Source organism: Momordica charantia, assembly GCF_013281855.1.
Source record: "Momordica charantia cultivar OHB3-1 chromosome 6 unlocalized genomic scaffold, Mcharantia_2.0 BLBB01000006.1, whole genome shotgun sequence".
NCBI classification, from domain to species: domain Eukaryota; kingdom Viridiplantae; phylum Streptophyta; class Magnoliopsida; order Cucurbitales; family Cucurbitaceae; genus Momordica; species Momordica charantia.
In genome coordinates, this window is record NW_028275164.1 from 28,552,853 (window position 1) to 28,576,945 (window position 24,093).

Here is a 24,093-nt window from a genome sequence, read left to right on the forward strand (position 1 = left end):
ACTTTCCTTTATCAATAATTATGGTTATATTTAAGTTCTCATTTATCCGATCCAATTTTGTAACCACCTTATCTTGCTTATTGTAAAATATAATAAAATTTAAAGTTAATTTTTATATTTTTAATATCTTAATTTAAAAAAGATATAAGTAATGTCATATATTAATGATTTGAAAAGTTATTTAACTAATTCGTACGTGTATTTTGAATATCACATTTACATAAATTATAATAAATGAATAACTTATTAGAGAAAAACTTATTTTTAACTTATTAGAGAAAAACTTATTTAAAATTATATATATATACACGAATTTTTGGACTAATTCTTTTATTAATTAATTTTTTATAATTATTTTTATTAATGACATTTTTAGCATTTAAATAAATTAATCATTATAAAACCTAATATTAATAACATGTTCATGAAGTTAGAAATTAAAGTATGGTTATAATAGTCCAAAAATTAATACACACAAATATATATTCTCTATTTTTCTTAACTCGAGCCAGAGAATAAAAATGAAATTAAACCCAATAAATGTTACAATTATTATAAACATTATTCAAATTAGATGTCCAATCTTAGGTATCAAAAAGAAATATTTAACCCTAACCCCAACCTCATGTATCAATTTCTCTCATTTGTTTAGTTTCTCCACGTGACAAGTTGATCCGTATTCATTGCTTCATTCTCGACATCTCATGTGTCTATTTTCCCACCTATGATTAGTGTCCAAATGTAACATATCACACGGTTGTACAAATTGCATATAAATAGTGGCAATTCATGCTTAATTTGTGAGGGAGAGTTTTGGTAGAATCTTTGTTGAATTTCTAAAAGAAATTTATGTTTTATTTTCAAATTTCTAATTTTATATTTGGTCAAATCTCGTATTTTCTCATTCTTAATGGTTGGTGGTGCCTCATTTTACTCCATAATTTTACAAAAGAATAATTAAATTGTGAAGGGAGTGCTACAATTACTTCACTATATCTTGAAGAAAAAAAATGCCTAAACTATACTATACATTAAATTAGCTAAATTTCTCTAAAGAAAAAAGGCAAAATAAATTAAATGCCATACTCATCCAAACCGAATAAAGGGAAGAAAAAGACCAATATAGCACTCGTTTGTTTCTGGTGTCGTGTCAAAAGCCAGGGGCTAAGAGGGAAATTAATAAATCGATAATTTACAAAACAGAAAAACAAAATAATTTCTCTCAACGTCGTCGTTTAAGCTTCATTTTGTTCTTACCCTTTTCTCTAAGATTGCCTCCTCCAAACTACCAGCGGTTTCTCCCCGACTACAAGTCATTTCCACGGCCACATTTCTTCCCCAGTAATCGCATTGAGTAGCTCTTCAATCTCTGCAAAACCTTCTCTACTGGTCAGCAACCATTCGCTAATTTGATATCTTCTTCGTTTCTTGTTATTTCTAGACTTGGCATTCGTATTCGTTTTTGTTCTGTAACGTATGTAATAGTTTCGTTATTTGTTCTGTTCAGCTCGTAATTCTTCTCGGATGTTACTCATTTTCGTTTACTTCTGCTTTTGGAATCTTGGCTGGAGCCTCTCAGGCTCACTGACTTCTGCGATTCAAGAACTGTTTTTTGGTTTTGGGTAATTATAAGCTTTTTGGGTTTGTGGGATTACTGTATATTAAGATTTCTTTTTGTGTGAATCTGTAAGTGAATGTTTCGGGCCAGGTGTATTTCGGCTAATGGTTCGAGATTTTATTTTAGTATCTGAATAATCCATTATTTTCATTTGCTTACTATGGTCTTGATGGGATGGAAATTTCGAACATATGGCGGTCATGAGAAGTGAATTTATCAGAAGTCAATCCTATAAGAAGTTCAAAGTTTTTTAACCTTAGTTTTTGGCCTTTTGCTTTGTTATAAGATCAAAATTGGATAGGACGATTTTTAAAGTCATTCCTCGCTCCACAATCCACATAGTATTGGGACACAGTTGAACCTCTGTCTATGTCTCTCTCTTGTATATGATTCTTTTGGCACTCACTTTGAATTTTTGGTTTTTTAGCTCACTCTTCCATGACTACAACTTTGTTAAATTCCAGGATCTCGTACTCGCAAGAAAATAGCTTCAGTCTGTCTGCAAATAGTAGTGCCATGGCTGGCTGAAATAACTGGTCTTTCCGGAGTATTTAAGGGGAAGTTTATTAAAATGTCATAAGATTTTATCAAAAGCTACACATCCATGGAGAGTTCATCTGTGTTGCTTGGATCCAAGGGCCTAATAAGGAAACATGAGTTCGTTAGAGTTATAATTCAATGCTTATATTCATTTGGTTACCAAAAGTCCGCACTATGTTTGGAAGACGAGTCTGGAATTTCATACAAATCTAGCGATTTCAAGTTGCTGGAATCACAAATTTGTAGTGGTAATTGGTATGGTTGCATTGACACAATAAATGGCATCAAGGATCTAACTGATGATGTAAGAGTTTCCGCTCTGTTTCTTGTACTTAAACATTGTTTGCTTGAGTATTCTAATTGTGGGGATGATGCATCAGCACTAGCTATGCTGCGTAAAGAGGCTCCGATATTCCATTTTAGTAGAGACAAAATCCACAAGCTTGCTTATGGTATATTTACTTCCAAGAACACGAATCTGGATAATTCAAACGACAATGTCATTCATGAGCTACGGAAGAAGTTGTTGCGAGATTTGGAAAAAACTCTTCCTCCACCAAGTTGTTTGCCAGATAGAAGGTTGGAGCAATTGGTTGAAACCACTGTTATGGCACAGATTGATTCGTGTATATATCATAATTTTTCTGGTGCAGTTTCAATCTATGAGGACCACTGCTGTGGCAGGGATCAAATACCAACAGAGACGGTTCAGGTGCATTTTACCCTATATTTCTTGTTTTATATTCTTCATTTCCATGCATCATTTTTTATGACTTTGGAAAAAAGGGCTTCTATGTGTAAAATATCATGATGGAATATATTTTTTTTTACAATTGGATTGGTTCTCTCAAATTCACGTAAGTAAGATATGAATATAATCTTTGCAATCAAATCATTTCCATTATGGAATATTATATACATGTGTAAATTTTCTTTGCTTTTATTTCAGCATTTGGTACTCCATTATCAGTTTGTGAAAAATAAAAAGAAGAAGAAAGAAAAAGAGGATTGATATTCAGTACACATAGTGCTTGTTTGTTTGTTTTTAAAACAAAATTTCTTACTATGCAGATTTTGACCGAACATAAGAATGAAGTTTGGTTTGTTCAATTTTCTAATAATGGAGAATACTTGGCCTCTTCTTCCAGCGATTGCTCAGCTATTATTTGGAAGGTACCCTTTAGACCGCATCTTTTAACATTTGAATTAACATTAGAGTTAAGTTATCATTATCATTACCAGTTACGAAATAGAGACAAGGATTCATTAGTAATCTAAAGGAGGTTCAAAGGCACAAACTGAAGGAAGGTAGATGAGGTCATCTTCCTAGCCAGGGACTTAAAATAAAACCTCCCCAAATTAAAGTTGTTTGAATGTTGCCTAACTTGTAAACATTGCATACGGAAGTGTAAAAACAAATAGTTTCTAGTTAAGACTTGCCAATTTGGCCCTCAAATATTGTCCGTTTCCAATTTCCTTGAAGATCAGATTGCGAACATTGGGTCATTGAAGTATTGATCTACATTCTTTTTCCATCTAAATTAGCATACTAATGGGTAGCCTGTTAAGAATGATCAAATATTTTTCTGCTATCCATTATGGAGTCTGTCTACTTTGTGCCATCAAATAAGGTAATGGTTGGACGCGCCCGCAGGGAACTCTCTCATGCCCACCAATAAATGAAATCGTGTATCCATATTACTCTATATGTAATTTACTTTCTACAAATCCCACATTTCAACCCCACGTGAAGGGAGGCATTGGACTCATGGGTTAGGTTTGTATAGTTTAGAATCATGATATCAATTTAGAGTTATAGTCTTTATATGTAGATATGAGCACAGTTTTACACATTTGAACAATATTATCTGTATGAAATTATGTTCTTGGTGTCATAACTCTTACAGCACATGGTATTCTTTAAATTGTTAGGTGATTTTGTCGTTAGGGAGTTAGGATAACAGCATGCAAAAACTGCTACTAAACTAGTCACAAGACATATATGGTTCAAATTTTTGCCTTTTGGTTCATGATTCAATGCAATCTCAGATAAAACCTGGAGTTGCTGCTGAAGCTATTTTTCCCCAAAACCGTGAACTTTAGTTTCATTTTGGTTTTTGTAGAATTTAGATTTGGGTTAGAAATTTGATTTTGCCAAACCTTATTATTGTTTGCCTTATTGTCTATGACATGTTTTTCAATTAAAAAAATTCTTATCTTAATAGTAATAAATTGAAAAAGATTCTTACTAGTTACTGAAAGCATTAAAACTGTGGAGCACATTTGCACACAAGTTGAGTTCATGTATTTTATGGTCACATAGGTTCAAACTTATGTAACAGTAATAAACTGAAAAAGATTCTAGTTACTGAAAACATTAAAACTGTGGAGCACACTTGCACACAAGTTGAGTTCATGTATTTTATGGTTACGTAGGTTCAAACTTATAGAGCACACTTGGGCCATATGTTTGCTAGTTTAAAAAAATCACAAACCCACAAACTAGATACATGTTACACGGACCAGAATGATTATAATCCATTATTATAGTCAATTTAAACTTCGGCTAAATGAATATGAACTTTCCAAACGCAAGCTTATTAAGACTCCTTTCTCACCTTTCCGCTCACTTTCCCATTCCTACACTGCAGCTACCTCCAGTCTTTCTCTGTGCTCTCCTTCTCTTGTTAGCTTCCTCTCTTTCGGGCATGGAATTTGCTTTTAGGTGTTTGGTTCTGTTGGAAGTCCTAGAAAGTGCAATCTGCAACTTGTAAGTGTTCCATAAATTTTTTTTCTAATCATCTACTTTGAAGGGAAGAAGGATCCCAACAAACTTAGATTGGTGAAAAGAAAAAACAGAACTTCTGTGAACTCAAGTTGGAGAGAGGGTTAGGGGCCTGGTTGGATAATGTTTTGGATGACCTGATGACTGCCCCATTTAATTGTAAATTCTTCAGTCAAATCAGATCAAAGTTCTGTGGCTTTAGAAAATAAAAGAAGGGGGGTGGGGGGGTTTGTTGTTCCTAGAAATTTTAAATGTCTCTTAGGAATGTAGAAGGCAGAACTTAGTGGTGCCAGCAGGAAGTGATATTTAATTTGAAGGAGTGGAAGTCCTTCTGAACCCTCTTAAGAAGGACTGTTCGAGAGCTTTTACAAACGAGGCTTATTATTATTATTATAAGAAACAAATTCATTGACAAAAGAAGGGGAAAACCACGATGCAAAGGAGTTACATAAAAGATCTCCAATTGGATAAAAGAGATGTGTAGCTGTAGTAATGGAAAAGAGGAGAGCATTTACACTCATTGATAACCAAATGAATTATCGGTTAAAAAAACGATGTAAGGAGGCTGATAGTGATGGTTCTGCTTGGGTCTTGCCTTGTGTAAGGAGGTCGGCAGGACAAATTGGGAGAAAATTTATTATTTACAGGAGATTCTTTCACGATGATGGGGCAAAGATCATTAAGTGTCAGCGGGCTTTAAATGCATTACTAACCCCTTCCAATGACCTTTGAAAACTGAAGCTGAACTATTGTAAGTTGTCGTATTGTAGGAAACTTCGGTGAGATTTGAAAGTGAGATGCAACTATACAGGCACCGAGGAAGAAAAAATGGTGATTCCAAACTAGGGGGTGGGCTAAAAATTCGAAATGCCACCGAAGGTGGAAATTTGAGGTGCTGAAGGCTATTGGAGATGAGAGTGGTGGGTTTTTACTTTTTAGAATGCTTCCAGATAACTCTGTCTTACGTACTGTAGGGAATTGACTATTAAGGTGAAAAATAATTATTAAGAAATCCTACATGCCGATATTGACGTTGAAGTTGAAAATCTTGAAAAGTTCCTCGTGTAAGTGGTCTCGTTTGACGATGCTTGGTTGCTGATGACAAAGAAGGTGGAGGAGGTCCATTGACGTTTTTTCCCGAGAGGCTGCAGCTCGGTTCTTTGGGCATGTTAATGGTGTTTGTAGTGTATAGTGGATAAAAGCGGAGAGAAGGGACCTTTGTCTTGCTTGGTCATTCTATTCTGATCCGAAGGACAAAAGTAAGAGTGAGAAAGTGGGAGAAGTACAAATTCCAATGAACAATAAATTTGAGATTTTAAACGATACCTTCCCACCTGTGTTAGAGGCGTTTCCTTCCAAGGCGGTGCCTTAATAGAATGGGCCAAATGGAAAGGAAAAGTGGCCCCGTGAAGAACTCAGGAGGGCTGAAAACGGAGTTGAACAAAACAAAATGAGAAGTCTCCTTCAGCCATCAAAATCAAGTCTGTATGTTTTTCAGAGTGCAGCCGTTTTTTAAAGATATCTGATTTTGTTGCTCGGCTTTTTCTGAGAATATTGATACGGTAATGTTAGCACTCAGGGGCCCAGATAAAGTCACTAAAAGGATGAAGCTCACGTTAGTGAAGAGTGTGTACAGGAGAAGGCCTCTCGAGTGGAGAATTAGTAGGCCTTATTTGATAATCGGTAGCTCGAATTTGGAATCCCCTGTTTTAATGGATCTCATTTGGGAGTTGAGTTGCGGGGGTTGGTGATACCTCTCAATAGCCTCCACCTCAGTGGATGAGCTATGGGATGGTCTTGACAAACACCTCGGGAACTTGTGGACCTTATTGTTGTATTTATTCTCTTTTCTTTTGGCATTATTATTTTTCAATACGGCTACCTGGGATTGGAATATAGTTCAGAATTAAGAGTTCTATAAGTTTTTAGTTTTCCTTTTCTTTTTTTCTTTTTTTAATATCTTGTGGTAGGTGTTGGAAGATGGTAAACTGACATTGAGACACATACTTAGAAGCCACCAAAGTCAAGTGTCGTTTGTAGCATGGAGCCCCGATGATACGAAGTTGCTCACATGTGGACACGCAGAGGTCCTCAAGCTATGGGACGTGGAAACAGGTACCTGCAAGCACACATTTGAAGATCATGGCTTTATTGTCAGCTCGTGCGCATGGTTTCCAGACTCAAAGAGACTTGTTTGTGGCAGTGCTGACCCTGAGAAGGGTATCCACTTGTGGGACTGTGATGGAAACGAGATCAAGGCCTGGAGAGGCACAAGGATGCCTAAGATATTGGATCTCGCAGTGACACCCGATGGCGAAAATCTTATAAGCATTTTCTTGGATAAAGAAATCCGTATTCTTAATCTTGAGACAAATGCTGAAAGAGTAATATCAGAGGGGCACTCCATCTCATCACTATCAATCTCAGGAGATGGTAAGTTTTTCATTGTCAACCTCAACAACCAGGAGATACACATGTGGGATGTTGCAGGGGAGTGGGAGCGGCCGCGTAAGTACACCGGGCACCAACAGAATAAGTATGTAATTCGATCCTGCTTTGGTGGGGTAAATAGTGCATTTATCGCCAGTGGTAGCGAAAATTCAGAGGTGAGGATCTGTGTGTTAATAAAATCTCGCTTCTAAACTTCCATGTGAATAGAACTATCCAATTAACCTCAGAGTTCTTATTAAGCAGGTCTACATCTGGAGCAGGCAAACTAGTAAGCCAATTGAGGTTTTGTCTGGACATTCAACGACTGTCAACTGCGTCAGCTGGAATCCGAAAAGGCCTAAGATGTTAGCATCAGCGAGTGACGATCAGACAATACGGATATGGGGACCTGCATCAACTAAGAATGTCAAGCCTTGAGAAAGTTGATGAAACAACTGGGTAAAAATCTACATTCACACAGTTAAATATATCCGTACCTTTCTTGGATTGTATTATCAATTTCAATTGATCACATATGATGCTTTCATATATCTGTATATTTCTGTTGTCCTTCAAAATTTTGGCATTTAAGCTTCTTGTAAAATCCATCTCGTGTTCTCTATTAGTGTTGATCCATTTTTTGAGGAAATTAGACAATCATTAGAATTTGTCCGATATTGATGGAAATCTGATACGATTTTGCTGCTGCCACTCCGTTTTTGTGAGCTTCTTTAGAATTTATGCATCAATACCATCACTGAAGTCGAGCGTTCGAGAGACACAAGCAATAGATCAAAATGAAAAGGCAGCAATTTTATTAGGGGTAACGCCAGAATGGATATCAACTATCCAACTTAGGCGTTTGTTATCGTGTTCGTTTCTTGTTTTTCTTTTCATTTATAGCTTTTGAGAAACATGAATATTTTGTAACTATTCGTGTTTTTTGTTTCTCATTTCTAGGAAACATTTCCAAAATTGTATAGAGATTTTGTGATTTTAGAAATAACGAAATAATGTTTCTTATTTTTTACATAGATTATTTTATCATTATTGACTTACAAAAAGCATTTAAAAATAAATATAGCAAGATTTTTTGAAATTTTTATTTAAAAAAACTTAAATTTTAGAAAATGAGAAATAAGAAGTGATTATTAAATATGTTTTTATTTCTTGTTTTTATTATAAATATGTTTTTATTTCTTTTTTAAATAATTAAAAAAGAAGGAAAAATAAGAAACAATTACCAAACTACTTTTGTTTTTATTTTAAAAAAAGAGATGAGAAATAAAAAAAAATAATAAAATACCCAAACCAACTCTAATGTTTGGCCTTTTTACCCTATTGGATGAAATTTTTAGGCTTGATAAATATGTAGTGTTATTCTTTTTTTTTTTCTTTTAAATGGGAGATCGAATCTTTACAGAAACATGAAAATTTAAATGGCCAAGGTCAAATTTCTCTCTCTCTGATTACGAATCTTCATTTATATAAGGATGACATAATGAGTTAACATTTTTTAGCACTTGTCTTTATCTTAACAAATCTATGGAAAATACTTGACTCATTAACGATAAAAAATCTTTTGATCTTTACCTATGAGAAATCAAGTAATTCTCTCTTACAGGTCTTTCTCCTGCGTATAATATTTATCGGAACATTGTAAAATATTCATTAATAACTGTATTCTGTATGGGATTAAAAAGAAAGTGAAAAAAAAAACACACACACACTGTAGTCTGTACAACCTCCAATACTTAACAATCATACCAAGTAAACTTAAAAAATAAAATTAAAAAATAAAATCAAACAGACATATGTGCAAATCACAATCTAACTCACAAATCAAGTAGCCTTGAAAAGAGAACCCTTCCTTTTCAAGCATGCTCATGCTTGTCCTCGTCATTGTACACATAAGCCAAGCCGCCGTGGCTGGTCAAGTCCATTCCGGCCATCTCCTCCTCCGGCGTTATCCTCAGCAGCTGAAACTTGTGCAGCAGCCAAAACACGAGCCCCATCGTCACGCTCACCCAACCACCAATCGCCAGAATCTGCACCACGTGGGCCGCCAGCAGCCTCCCGCCGCCGCCCATCAGCAGCCCATACGGCCTCTCCGGCAATCCGGGATATATCTCGTTCACATACGCCTGCTTCGCGAACAACGCCGTGAACAAAATCCCCCACGCGCCGCACCCGCCGTGCAATTGCGCCGCCTCCAACGGATCGTCGTACCTCAATTTCTCCGCCAGTTTGTTGAATCCGATCAAAACCCACGCCGCGAAAAATCCACACACGATCGCCGCCCACGGATCCACCACCGCGCAGCCGGAGGTGATGGCGGCGAACCCGCCCAACAACCCGTTGCACACGTCGGTGACGTTCCAGTGGCCGACGAGCAACCGTTTTCCGAAGAGCGTCGTCAGCGCCGCCGTGCAGCCGGCGAGGGTGGTGGTGACGGCGGTCCGGCCGACGGCGCTCCACTGGCCGTAGAATGAGTCGGCGGTGTTGCCGTAGGCCTTCAAAATGTTGAGGAATGAGCCGGGGTTGAAGCCGTACCAGCCGAACCAGAGGAGGAAAGTGCCTAAAACCACCAATGTGCCGCTGTGTCCTCGGAGGGCAACTGATCGGCCGGCGTGATCGAACCGCCCGATTCGAGGCCCTTCTATTACTGCGCCCCACAGCCCGGCGATGCCGCCGACCATGTGAACCACGCCGGAGCCGGCGAAATCGATCACTCCGGATCCAAATAGCAGATTTTCGGTTCGGGCCGGGCTCCCCCACCCGTCGGCGGACCAAAACCAATGAGACACGATGGGGTAGATCAAACCTAAAAAAAAATTCTCCTCAAATAAAATATTACTTAATTTGAAAGAGCAAACAAAACTGAACTTAGTTTTTGTGTTCGAACTCCTTCAAATTTGCCCACCCCATTCGTTTAACTAATTTGAAATGGAGAGAGATAAAAAGGGGATGAAATAGGAGAGTGAGTACCAGTCAAAACAGAGGAATAGATCAAATAGGCAACAAATTGGGTGCGTTCAGCAATGGAGCCACTGGTGATACCGGCGGCGGCAATGGCAAAAGCCCATTGGAAGATGAAGAAGCCATAATCGTAGGAGGAAGAAGGGAACTGAGCGAGGCCAAAGTAATGGTGGCCAATGAAGCCATTAGAAGGGGTTCCAAACGCCAACGCGAATCCAAAGACGTAGTAGAAAATGCCGCCGGTGGCAGCGTCGAGCACATTGGTAAGCATAATGTTCATGGTGTTCTTGGCCCGCACGGAGCCCGCGCACAGCATCGCAAACCCCAGCTGCATTGCGAACACCAGATACGCGGAGAACAGAAGATAAGTGTTGTCCACGGCGTAGGACACGGCGTCGAAGCGCCCGCAGATGTAGTCGGCCACGGCGGTGGCGTTGGCGGAGTCGCCGAGGAGGAGCCGGAGCTCGTCGGCGGAGCAGGTTGCAGCCATGGTTTTGGAATTTGGAGGAGAGGGCCAAGGCCGGGGCTGTGTTTTTATAGACTGTGATTCAGCGTGGAATTGGTCCGGTGGAGAGATTCTTGAAGATTCCAATTCCAAAGATGGGAACGGAATTAACCAAATGGGAGTGGATCCTCCATAATAGGAGATCCACCCAACATTCTCTCTATCAATCTACATTCAAAGATGTATATTATTTTTGTTTAGGATACAAAATTATATTGTTCCATTTCAGTTTTCCCCTTTCATTACTTCTAGTCTAGTTGAGCACGAACCAACATGACTTTGTTAATGTTTTAATCAAGTTAGAACTATTAGAATTTTTGCCTAACATTGAAGGTGGTTCTTATGTTAACTAAACTTTTGGTTTAAATCTCAGTTTGTTCCCTCTTGAGAACTTTGGACTCACACCCTTGTTTTTGCAATCATGATTAGAACATAGACAGAATTTCAATTTACTATAACATCAACTTAGCAATGAGAAAACTTTCGAACATTAAATAATAATAATAATAATGTGTCTTATTGCTTCCATCGATTACGCCTAGATATTGCAATAATGTGTTTTATTGCAATCATAAATAAGAAAACAGAATTTAATTTAATTTTCTGCCTAAATATTGCAATATGCTCAAGTTGGAAAGCATGTGTTTAACTATTTTTATTTTTGTGAATTCACAATTTTGTCCCCACATTCGGTAGAATCTAAAAAAAAAAAAAATGAAAATTTATTTTGTTAACAATTGTTGGGATTCTCCTATTTCCATTCCACCTGGGATTATGCAATTATCACCTATTAATAGATAGTTGTGTGGCACTTTTCTATTGGTTTATTAATACTATATTTCATAAATAAACCCAACTAATAACTACGATATTAAATTTTCATCTTAATATTGACATTTCCAACACATCCATAGGTTCAACATTAATCAATATTTTTATAATACCATCCAAGAAAAACAAACAAAAACAAAATATATAAAATATACAAACATAATATTAATATTAATAAATTTTAAACTATTTAAAAAGAGTGAAATGTTAGTTATTATTCTAAATATTTGTTATAAATTTGTTGTTAAAATACTATTTTGGTCTCTAGATTTTTAGCCGTGGTTCATTTTAGTCCCTCTATTTTGAAAATATTCATTTTAGTCCGTTCATTTTAGTCTATGCAATTTGAAAATATTCATTTTGATCCGTGTAATTCTAAAAAGTGATCATTTTAGTCACTCCTTACAAGATTTTAATATAAATTTCCCACATAACGGAAACAATTTAATATAAAGTAATATTTACATTTTAGGAAATATATTGATCATAATGTAAGGTTGAAATTGTGATAGAAAAAATGAGACTTAAAATAAAATGATTGCACCAAAATCGTGAACATTATCAAAGTATAAGGACTAAAATGAACTAAAATTGAGAGTACAAGTACCAAAACAAACATTTTAAGAGTAAACTAAAATGAACCAAAACCAAAATTACAGGAACCAAACTAATATTTTAATCTAAATTTTTATTTTTATAATTCTCTAAAAATATTTATCATTTCTATAAAATTGAGAGCTCGACATTTCCATCCACATTGTTAATGTCTCCCTTTTCCCGAGAAGGAAGAATTTTATACAAATTGCCCAAAATTTTGGCCTCAGTTATAAATTTCTGCCTAAATATTGCAATTATGATTAGAACAGAGATTTTAATTTGAGAAAACTTGGAAAGTTAAATAATAATAATAACAACATTCTTTAGGTTGCACACTAGCACAAGAATTGTTCACCTGCCGCAAGGTAAAAATGTAAATAAAATTTGAAAAACCACAAACTCTAATCAACCCGAGCTCCAAAAAATGGCTATGGAGTCTTCATGGCCTATGCTGCTTGATCCAATAAACTCACGAAGGAGGACCCCATCTCCCAGCTTTGAAATCTTTGTAAAATTTTGAGTTCCTCCAAACAACATAAAAGACTGCATTCGAGAGAAAGACAGAGAGAATGAGAGGGGAAAAATGCAGAGATTACAACAGCAAAATAGTTATAATGTTCACAAATAATTAACATAACGGCGCACCTGGTATTCCTGGTATGAGGCAGTTAGGCGCCTTTAGAACGTCGTGAAGCGTTCTTTTTTCGTTAACTTTGATCCATTTAGAAGAGCCTTCATCTGGGAAAGCCATGCACAGAAAGCAGATGACAATATTATAGAGTATAATCAGTACAGCACAGAATATTAAAGAACCTAAATGCTACTTACTGCTGGAAGCATGAATTGCATAATAAAAGAAAATAAAATAACACGTGATCTTGAAACTGTCTAAAATTCCAACAATGTGTCTTTCTTATTGAGAAGATATTCTCTAGGTAACCTATGAACAAGGTAAGTAAAAGGATATTGGGAGGAAAGTGGTGAACAGAAGTTTGCCCAACTTTCTTGCATATTACAGTCAAGATCAGCGAACTACAGATTTTATATATCATAAAACCATTTCATATCTGAACGTAGTCCTTTTAACACCCACATCATATGACAGGTTTTTACTTTCTAGGAAGAACACCAATGTGTTGTCACCTGTGTTTCAATAGACCACTTTCGTTTTAGTTTACTTTTTGACAAAGTTCTGGTTCTAGCTCTTGGTTGGCGTATAGGTTTATACCCCTTTGCTAATTACAGTCTTAATGATCAGCCTTTTCGTAATCCAATTTTTTGAGCTCTTTTTTCTTTAATATATATTTCATACTATCAATGAAAATCAGTATTCAGACATGTCACAGTGAATTAAAAAAAAGAGAGAGCTATTGATAAGAATAGTCAAGAATTTTGAGCAAATACAGACATGAAAATCTTACTTGCAGAAGTGTCATGATTTGAACATTCAATTGCATCTTTCTCGTCAAGTACGAGGTTTTCTGCATTAGAAGCAGCAGTTCCCTCTAGAAGATGTCGTATAATATTTACTTTTGATAAACAAATTCCTGAACCAACCTGATACAACCAGCATTAAAAAATCAATATTTTGACAAAAGTAATTGATTGAAAGGATTTTAATTTTGAAACCAATAATCAACAAGCAAAACCTGACCCCTATAATAAGTACATAAACTAGCACACACATAAACCTCGCCAGTAATCAGAAAGAACTCAGTCCATTCACAATATCTTGCAGTTCAGAAGACAGACACCGTTTATGTCCATGCAGAAACGTTCAAACAATAAGTGCCTCAATAAAAACAACTGTGAAACCCCGAAGTTAGGTCCGATACTTCCATTTGATGAGTTATCAAAAGAGTAAAATATCTCAATGTAACAAAATTTCATGTAATAGATACCTCATAGTATAATTCAACAGCTTCACGGGTATATTTGTTCTCTACATCCCATGGCAAAGGTGGACAACCTTCTGAAAACATGTTCGAAGGTTAAGGGTTCCAGCAGCAGAAAGATATACTTCATACTTGGGGGATTTTCCAATTTCACAAATTCACCAACTCAAATGAAAAATCCTTATACGGTACACACAAAAAAAGAAAAAAAAAAGGATATCATGTCCAAATGAGCTGAAAACATATCAGTCTCGCAAAAATCCTCAATGAAGTCACTGGACATAACCTCTGCATACAGTAGAAGAACTGGCCAATGAAGAATATTATTTTTATCTAATACAGGCTTTCTTAGTCCAGTTAGTTCTTGATACGTCGCCTTCCCAATCTTCAAACCTCTATGTACAATTGCAGAAACAAGCTTCTGCATAATTTATAATAAAACAAGAATTGAGCAACTAAATGATAAAAGCAAAAGTCTAATCATATATTGCATATTAAAAAACCTCTGCCTCTGCAATAGCCTTTCTGACTTGAGCCTCACGTTGTTCCTGCTCGGATTTCAGCGAATCAATCTGTTCCTCAATTTTCTTGATTTCTACATTATTTGGGTCACACTTGATCCCACTTACACAGTAGGACTTTGCTTCATCTAATAAATTCAGGGAAAGAGATGCCTTAGCAGCTCGATAAATTGCCTACATTGCAATCACATCCTATCATTAAACTATATATATTCTAAATATAGGACAAGCAAAAGGGAAAACGTTATATTAGAGAAGCTAGTAACTTGTAGTAGGAAAAAAGTAAAAGATTACAACACTGATGGGGTCTTTCTTCCTTCTTAACTTAAATAGAGAAGCAAGAATTATAAAGTTAAGTTATAAGGCAACACATGTACTGAGGAAAAAAAACTACCTTGATGTTTGTGGGACACAAATTGATTGCTTCTTCAGCATCATTAAGGGCTCGTCTATAGTTTCCAAGCAGCAAATTCACATGGGCTCTATTTGCAAAAAGAACAGAGTTCTCGGAGTTGCTTAAGACTTTTTGATTTATTGCTCTAGTGTAACAATCAATAGCATCAGAATAGTGTTTTCTACCCAACCTGACGAACTCATTTCCCTTTTCCTGCAAAGAGAAAAATTGACAACTTTAAAAACAAAAACCAGATCCACCCACACCGGGATTGAGATTGATAGGTCCAAGTTCATTAAAACTTGAAACCTAGAACTTGTTTAACGTGATTTCTTATGATACTGAGACACTGAACATTAAAGACTCCGGTTTCAAATGCACACCAATATCAAGTATAAAGAATAAACTGCAATAGATTGCGGGTTTCAGACACTTCATTTTCCTATCACAGGGAGCAACATTGACCAGTTTTTCAACAGCATACGGATGTAAAGTCACTACTAAGAACTACCAGACTCCATGATTTCACACTGAAGAATAAAGATAAATAAAAAATAAGGGAAGAATAACCAACAGTCACACCAAAGTCAAAATAAAACGAAACAGAGAGTTGTCAAAACAGACAATAAGGAACAAGAATATCCTAGCCAAAAACCACCAGCTCAATTTCATCACTTTTACTTGAGAGCAACTTCTACTAAAAAAAATTGTTCAGCTTATCCCGAACGATTTTGGAGCAATTAAGCAAACAAAACCACATAAATTTAACCACCCGTGGCAAACGAATCAGGCAACAAAACAATCAACTTCAGTTTCCAATCATTTTAAGTAATCAGAAAGTAGAACTTTCATTCGGAAAACGCGAAAACGTACATATGACGGAGAGAGAGACCTTGAGCTCGAGAGCAGCAGACTCTTTAATGGCAGATATTGCATCAAGGTCAGCCTTCTCGCTTTCTGTTAAGGGATTCGAACCCTCCTCCATCCACAGTGCCATTTTTCGCTCAGCGTTTCTCCGACGAACGGAAGAGAAAACGAACAGTAAGCTCCACTCAACTCAGCTTCAGCTTGGCGCTTCGAGGGAAAGAGAACCAACGGCGGGTTATGGCAACGCGCGCATCTGAATATAGTCCGCACTTTGGGCTTCGGCCCAATTCCATAGTGGGCCGGGCGCTACCTGAGTCTGAAGTTCCGAAAGATCTCATTCCTAGGCCCATTTTTATTTTCAATAGTTCTCGTTTTAAGAAATGATAATTATATATTTAAAAATTTCAACCCCACTTGTCATAAAATTAAAACCATAGACAAAAGTCTTTTAAGTTTGCCATGTATCGTTTATACATAGTATAACCAAAATAGAACATATATGTAAATATTAAAATTGAATGAAACCAAAAGAGATGTTTTGTCTTAAGGTAACTCCGGATTGGACTATGATGAGACTGTAATTCTCGACTTCTCAGAAGAACAAATAATAACTAATTCAGCTATGATAATTGTGTTGGAAATAATGTACATATTACAAAAATGATACAAAGTGAATACAGCTATATCCTTCTAAACCATCTACCTATAATCACCTCATTTTTCCCAGTCCAATATTTGCTCTTGAAAATTTTCGTTTCCGTGTCGAGGCAAACTCACTCCCCATAAGCCAAAGGATCTGCAGATCGATCTACCGTCTTCAAATTTTCATCTCCCAACATCTGCCAAGCAAAGCCAGACAGAACTATAGTATATGGTCATTTATCTTCCTCCTCCGAATCAGACTTTGCAAACACAGGCTCTGGCTGAGTATGTGAATACGCGGGTGCAATGTACTTCGGATCCTTTGCTGCAACATCAGCAAACTTAAGAATGGCTTCTCTTGGATCTTCTTCCATCCATGTCTCCTTAATCAAACCTCCTTGCTGTAATGAAACAAAGAAATCAAGATCAGCAAACCTGGTCTATTCATATTCTAACCATCAACAAATTCCTAAAATTTTAGGCCGGACGGACAATGTAAATCTTTCTACTTCTCGTGGTATGACGACAGATCGAGAACCTCGACTACTAAGAATCAGGGAGACATTGTTTTGTGTAATACATGTTAATCTTTGTGATATTCAAATTATACACAAAACTTCTCTACTTGTAAAATTTCATTCCCAGTTCCAATAGCTAACTGAGCATAAAAAGTTGTTTTATCCGACTTGAGAGAAAAGTGGATGACAATTACCTTCATAAGATACTGGGTTAATAAGCTCCCTTGACTTACACCAACCCTTCCACCAAAGCCAGGTCCGGTAATCGGGAGTTCAGGTTTATGAGACTTGAGAGGGTCCTTGAGTATTTTCTCGCGTTGTCGCTTTCGGCTTGGTGCATCTCTAAATAACGGCAGGGCATGAGGGTTGTGGATAACAGGTTTTGCCTCAAAATCATCAACAGATTTTTTCCTTGGTGCACGTGCAACACAAACTAGAGCTCCTCTCTCACTTAGTGTTGGATCATACAATATGTGAGTTCCTCCCTGGCTTTTATCTCCGGAAGTTGCAAATATCTTCAAAAGGGAAAAAGAAAAATTGAACTGTATAAGCCACTAGCATCGTTACAACTTGCAGAGTACTGAGTTCGACAAAAAGAAAAAGGAAAAAAAAAAAAAAACTTATGCCAGGCAGCGTAGGGAAAGACTTTGAAATAAATAATACAACACCCTTTAACATCAAACTGGCATAGTATCGTATGCTTAAAAGTCTGAATAGCGTCTATATCTCGCACATCTTATGTCCAGAATAGATTCATACGTTCAGTCATTGGCTGCTCTTTCATGCTTCATAACAAGGTTTTTAATATGCACATTTTATGTGTTTTGCACGATGTGAGATGGAAAAAGGAACAATAACTGTACCTGATTCAACTTTGGGTGCCAAGCACACTGCACAACACTACAAGTAGGGGATATTCCCACCCTGGAAACAAGTTCCAGCTTTGTTCTATCAAAGAAGCAGAGCAGACCTCCTGTTTGGCTCTGTTTCTCAACCGACGTTCCAGTTAGAAAGAGTTGCTCATCAGGACTAAATGCAATATTTGTTTGGGCATAGTTATTTGGGAGATCATCAAACACTTTGAGAGGTTTTTTCATCTGGCGCAAATCCCAAACCTGAGAAAATCGTTATTAGTAGGAGGGGAGTTGCCAAACAAACAAGAAGAAACAAGTGAAAGTGAATTCTCTGAACACATTGACAATATACCTTTAGTGAACCATCAAAGCTTCTTGACAGTAATATTTTCCCATCACTTGAAAACTTAAGTGCGGTGATATCGTCTGAATGACTATTTTCAATGTGTAGGTCAGGCCTGCTTCCCCATCCAGGCTTAAGGTTCCATATCTGTTAAAGACGTACAACGTCAAGATGTTAACATATGATGTCAAGGCAAATTTAAGTTGAAGAACTAAACTGATCTAATCAGAGTGCAAGGAAGCCCTATATGAGGGGAGAGAGAATTAAAAAAATTTCAATCATTTAAGCTTACTGCAAAAAATAAAATAAAATAAATAAAAAAGAGAGTCAGAATGGCAATCAACGATACCTGAATAGAACCATCACCTATGCCACCTGCGATGCTTTTTCCTTCACGATCCCAAGCACATGTTGTCACTGGAATTCTTCCAGGCCTGGCCAACTTTGGTTTGATAACCTACACATTGAGTTACTGAAGCATTAATCGAAGGCCTCCATTCATTCCTCACCTTCAGCAGTGTACGATACAATTTGCAATGGCAAATGCCAAAGCATTAAAAAGAGGAGGGGGAAAAAAAAAGACCAAGCAGCAGTGCTCTTTAACTTGAAAAGTTAGGATCCTTCTTTAGAAAAATATCTCCCCCTCCTTCCTACCCACAGAGTTATAATGTATTGGAAGAAGCAAAGAGAGAGGAAAAAGACAGTGAGAGGAGAAAAAAAACTATTTGGTGGGAGGAAACAAAGAACAAATACTTTAAAGGAGACAGTAAACTGATACTCATTTCATTGAATTTGCCTCTTATACCAACAAAAATGGTAACCAAATACTCCATTCCTAATACAGAACAGCAAGAATTATCAATAAATGATTATGCACAAGGCCTAATCAAATATGGAATGGAAGTATTTTTTGTCCTTATTCAAATAGAATCCTAGAACAATGGATTTCTGAAAATGTCCTTAAAACACGAGAGAGAGTATTTGTCTTTGTGCATACATCATTCTCTCTCAACTAAACTACATTTATATTGTAGTACTAAAACGGATAAGGTAGAATTACTCCTTCTCATAAATCTCCCTTCAGCGTTTTATGTTCAGACATTATATTTCTTTTCTTATTCTACCACCTCCAACAAGCCTCTGTAACAATATAACAAATAATCGAACAAGGAAAAAAACTCGTGGATGAGTAAATATATGAGATTCACTCAATAAAAAGACTTCAGGATAATGGTACACTAGCATACATTGCAAAAAAATTTTGTTAGTTAACTGTCACAATGTCATAGTAAAATGAGAACCTGTTTTTGACCCTTGAAGTCATTTACATCCCATATTCGCAGAGATCCATCTTCTGACGATGTCAAAATTGTCTCTTTGGTTTTAGGGTGCCACTCTCCACAAGTCAGTCCAGATATGTGCCCTTTAGTGTTCTTCAGATCACGTATATACATATCTCCCTTCATAAACTCTCCTAGAGTAAGTCCATCGCGGTCATAAATCTGAAATGCCAATAAGATACCATACCAATAAGATAAACATTAGTAAAATATTTAGATACTTCCATTCAGCCTCAGGCAACAATTAAAAATTTTTTTATTTTGCACCTTTGCCTGAGCTGAGCCAGTCACACACAAAAAGCGGTCAGCCGTTGGACTCCAGCTAAGATTACGAATTTGATGACCTTCAAATGGTTCCAGTTGTCTGAAGGATTGCAAACGAGAGTTCATCCCTTGGAAGTCATACATTCGTACTGTATAGTCATAACTACCAGAAAGAACTCTAGACCCAGAGTGATCGATAGCGAGAGCTGAAACTACCTGTAAAAATTCATATAAAATTAATTGACAAGTTTTATGACTTATCAATCACAACCTTAAATCCAAGCCTCAATTTAGAAGTATTGTATGATTAATCTAGTTACAAAGACAAATAAGTAATTTTTTTTCTTTTTTTCTTTTTCGAGAAACCAAACTTTTATAGAGACACATGAAAAAAAATACAAGGTCATACCAGGAACCCTTCAAAAGGAGTCCCAATTAACAAATAAACTCCAAACAAAAGAATACAAACCCAACTGGTAATTACAAAACAGTTTAGTAATGGGGCCAATAAAGGAGTATTAAACCTAAAAACCTTTCACACCTCTTCCCAAGACCTGTCCACCCCTCCTCAATTTTACCCTTCCTCTCCAGTCATATACCCCACAAAGTAGTGAAAAAACAAGTCTAACAAAGAACTCTGCCCTCGTCACAGAAGGGAGAAAAATAAAAACCTCCTACAACAAGGAACAACAGTCCCTATTACAAGCCCACGAGATCTCAAAAGTTGAAGCAAAGCAGTTCCATAAAGCCCAAGCAAATGAACACTCCCAAAAATATATAATTGAAATCCTCCAATGCAAGCAAGCTTACACAGACTGCATCACTGCGGGCCCAAAACATAAGAAGAATGCCTCTAAATACGATTTAAGGTGTTAACTCTACCATGTAAAACCTACCATGCAAATAATTTGACGTTATTTGGGATCTTAACCTTCCAAAGAGAGGAGAAAGAAGGAGCATCAGGGAGGGCAAAGGGGCGCATAAAATTAGAAACATCGAGCTACAAAAAAGGCCCCCAAAAAGGTCGAGAACCCAAAAACAAACATTCCTAATCCCCAGGCCCATCTAAACATTGCTCAGGAAAGAAGGGCATACATATCCACCGTCTCCACATCTAATAAAGGATGACAGAAGCTCTAGAAAGAGAATAGTTAGAACCCGAGGAAGGCATAACAGAGGCCACTAACCTCTTGTCAGAAAGATGATACGAGGAAACAAAGCACAAATAGGCTTGTCTCCCAACCAACAACTATCCCAGAAATAAATATTTGAACCTTCCCCAAGAGAACATTTTACAAATTGATAGAACAAAGGAAAACCTAAAGAAATAGAACCCTTTAGACCCATTCAAAAGGGTGTGGACCGTATTTACTTACAATGATCTTGTGTTATAAAGTGTCTGATTCCTTCAAGAAATGTCATAGTCATTTGGCCAATAGGACCTCATTATGCAGCCTTAGGTTGCCAATGCCCAAACCCTTAGATCTAAAGAACACAAAATGGTCTCCCACCTAAAAGAATCCACGCCCCCCCCCCCCCCCCCCCCCAAAAAAAAGATCCCTCATGATTTACTCAAGCCCTTTACTCACCAAAATAAGAATTCAAAAGAAGAACAAGAAATAAGTCGGAATCTCACTTGACTGGCTGGATGAGTGTTAATCCTTCCCCCTTTAGGAAAGAAAGCCTTTTTCGAGGAAGAAAGACGCTTTAAAACCTTTTCTAAGACGGAGTTCCAGAACGACAATCTCCTTGGATTGCTTCCCATGGAGAGCCCGGAAAATTACTCACCTCACAACCAATTAAAGAGGCCAAAACTTTTTTTCTCTATTAATCTTAAGGCCCAAAACTCTAAATGTCAACTATTTCTAATTATTTGCCCTGAAAATGATTTGCAGGAACATCAATATAAAAAGAGGCAAGCAACTTTTGAATTGGTGGTCGTACTCCTTCCAAAACAAATCATGGACTATCTAAACTTAGGGTTACGGTACGGATGAAGTATTCTTTTCAGAATCTTCTGCATAACATTATCAATTCTCACCCTATTTGAAACAATATGAAGTGCTAAAATAACGTCCTAAAACTCCCAAGCTTCTGAATATATCACAAGTCATTAAGAAGCATTCTTGAAACTTCACTCTCGTGGGAAAGCGAAAAACAAGGAAACCCCCTGCTAAAATTAAATACAGCTTTGCCTCCAAATAGCAGCTATGCTTCATACATCTCGTTTCCATGTTGAAGAGAGGCCGATCTAATAACATTAAAAGTAAATTCAAACTGACATGGGGAGGGAAAAAGAAAACAGTCTGCAACCTACACTCATACTTTCACCATAAACAACGCAAATTGGCTCATCTAGTACACACAAAATTCAAGTAGAGCTCCATAATGTGAAGGATAGCTACATATCAGAATTATTTCAGAAAAATCCAAAACAGCTATAAGACCAATTCAAGCTACTTCGATATCCATTGCCCGAAAACATGCCAAGTGCACTTTCAGACGCGAAACTGGAAGCACCAACTAAAAATGCACAATAAGTTCACTTTCCTGGTTTGTGGACATTGAACAAATTAACAAGAAGCTAAATAGGGTAAAAGAAAAATAGTGAAATTCAAACCTTAGTATGTCCCTTGAGTACAATCTCGTTGCTCTGAGGAATTCGATAACGATTCTCCTCATACTCTTCCTCCTCCGCGTCCGAACCCTCAAAATTCGAACTCGGTGGTGGAGGTGGAGGCCCAATCATATCACCATCATCGTCCTCATCGTCATCTGAACCCTTGCCAGGCGGCGGCGGCGGCGGGCCAATAATTACATCATCATCATCATCCAATTTCGATTCCACCGGCGGGCGAGGCGGACCAATCTTCGAACCATCATCAGCGTCAATATCACGCGAGACCGCGCTAGGCCCAGAATCCCTCGTGACAGCTGGGTTGCGAAGTGAGTTGAGCCAGGCTTTGGAGGAAGAAGAGAGGGATGGGAGGGCATTGTTATTCTGTGAGGAAGAAGATTTTTCTGGAATACCCGCTGTAGTAATACGACGAGTGGTGCTATGGATGGCTTCAAGAGGCGTCTGAGCTTTCGATTGCTTCCCGAATGTGAGAGGGAATTGTGCCCTAATGCCATCGTAAATCTCCGCCTCGTCTTCCATAGTCTTCAGAACAAGCTTCTTTTTGTCAGCCCCAAAGACGATATCAGTTCGAAAGCGAAATCGTGGATTTTTCTACCATCGCCATTAACAAACGCTGAAAATTGCGAACTCGATCGCCTTGAGGAGAATGGTGAAGACTGAAGAGCACGGCAATGGAGTCCGCTAGTTTAATTTGGGCCTCTCTCCTCGGCCTATGGGCCCATATACAGTCCGGTAACCCGGAGGTATACGAGCCGGTTCAACACGAACCGACCCGTATTCTGTAATAAATAAAAGGAAATTGCATTCTCAAAAGTAAAAAATTAAAGGGAAACGCCGGATGGCTACAGCCAACCAAATGTTTCTTATTATTGGACATTAGATACCAAAAAGCCCGTGATTTTGCTAATGGGGCTGGGCTTCAGAGATGTCGGGCTGAAAGCTTAGTGTAGCTACGTACTGTGCTTTGAGTTATAGGATTATCCTTAAAACTCCATAAATATATTATAAAGACAATACATTGATATTTTTGTTTACCATAAATATTTGAGTTAATAAAATATCTAAATTTCATTAAATTAATAATGTAATTGAGATGAGTTATAATTTTCAATGAGAAAATATTAGTCTACTATGAATGGTTAAATTGAATATGACTTTTTTTTTATTTCTTGGAATTGATGTCCGGTGATACCACAAATCACAAGGCTCTAGCCACTGTGCTGTCAAACAACCTTAAATAAATAGATGATTTAAAAATAGATATATTATGAAAATTCACAAAATTAGCAAATGAACAACTAAACAATACCAAATAATAATAATAAGGGCAATAATAAAAAGAAACAAAATGAGTGAAACTAGATGAAAAATAGTACTACAATTGTACTAAAAACAACAAATTTAACAAATTTTCAATTTTATTTTTCTTCTATATTCAAAAGTGTCAAAGATTTAGCAAATATATAAAACTTTGGTGAGAAAAAAAACACACAAATAGATCCGTTAACCGTGCATTATATATGAAATGTCAA

The 24,093-nt window shown here is 37.0% G+C and overlaps 4 protein-coding genes across 6 annotated transcripts; 1 reads left to right on the plus strand and 3 right to left on the minus strand.

Moving 5' to 3' along the window:
• The first annotated feature begins 1,240 nt into the window (after positions 1 to 1,240).
• On the plus strand, positions 1,241 to 7,998 carry LOC111024047 (transducin family protein / WD-40 repeat family protein). Of its 2 annotated transcripts, none has more exons than XM_022301627.2 (5): positions 1,241 to 1,389; positions 2,083 to 2,870; positions 3,230 to 3,331; positions 6,914 to 7,549; positions 7,638 to 7,998. In XM_022301627.2, exons 2-5 carry the CDS (start codon positions 2,223 to 2,225, stop codon positions 7,809 to 7,811), a joined length of 1,560 nt encoding a protein of 519 aa, XP_022157319.1. In that variant the 5' UTR covers positions 1,241 to 1,389; positions 2,083 to 2,222; the 3' UTR covers positions 7,812 to 7,998. The 2 variants fall into 2 exon arrangements, with proteins under 2 accessions (XP_022157319.1, XP_087981264.1); XM_088125138.1 differs by lacking the exon at positions 1,241 to 1,389 and having other exon boundaries at positions 2,320 to 2,462; positions 2,539 to 2,870.
• A 1,040-nt stretch (positions 7,999 to 9,038) lies between these two features.
• Positions 9,039 to 11,188, minus strand: AMT1;4 (ammonium transporter 1;4). The gene is made up of 2 exons (XM_088125139.1): positions 10,362 to 11,188; positions 9,039 to 10,197 (listed from the first exon to the last, which is right to left on the minus strand). The coding sequence occupies exons 1-2, from the start codon at positions 10,840 to 10,842 to the stop codon at positions 9,248 to 9,250; spliced, it is 1,431 nt and encodes a 476-aa protein (XP_087981265.1). The 5' UTR covers positions 10,843 to 11,188; the 3' UTR covers positions 9,039 to 9,247.
• A 1,254-nt stretch (positions 11,189 to 12,442) lies between these two features.
• On the minus strand, positions 12,443 to 16,200 carry TPR2 (Tetratricopeptide repeat (TPR)-like superfamily protein). Of its 2 annotated transcripts, none has more exons than XM_088126073.1 (8): positions 15,988 to 16,200; positions 15,096 to 15,308; positions 14,684 to 14,875; positions 14,399 to 14,601; positions 14,187 to 14,265; positions 13,707 to 13,842; positions 12,931 to 13,023; positions 12,443 to 12,828 (listed from the first exon to the last, which is right to left on the minus strand). In XM_088126073.1, the coding sequence occupies exons 1-8, from the start codon at positions 16,090 to 16,092 to the stop codon at positions 12,755 to 12,757; spliced, it is 1,095 nt and encodes a 364-aa protein (XP_087982199.1). In that variant the 5' UTR covers positions 16,093 to 16,200; the 3' UTR covers positions 12,443 to 12,754. The 2 variants fall into 2 exon arrangements, with proteins under 2 accessions (XP_087982199.1, XP_087982200.1); XM_088126074.1 differs by having other exon boundaries at positions 15,969 to 16,198.
• A 242-nt stretch (positions 16,201 to 16,442) lies between these two features.
• On the minus strand, positions 16,443 to 23,286 carry LOC111004511 (Transducin/WD40 repeat-like superfamily protein). Its single transcript, XM_022275561.2, has 8 exons — positions 22,544 to 23,286; positions 19,927 to 20,139; positions 19,621 to 19,821; positions 18,669 to 18,776; positions 18,329 to 18,466; positions 17,986 to 18,237; positions 17,317 to 17,637; positions 16,443 to 17,005 (listed from the first exon to the last, which is right to left on the minus strand). Exons 1-8 carry the CDS (start codon positions 23,078 to 23,080, stop codon positions 16,838 to 16,840), a joined length of 1,938 nt encoding a protein of 645 aa, XP_022131253.1. The 5' UTR covers positions 23,081 to 23,286; the 3' UTR covers positions 16,443 to 16,837.
• Positions 23,287 to 24,093: the final 807 nt, after the last annotated feature.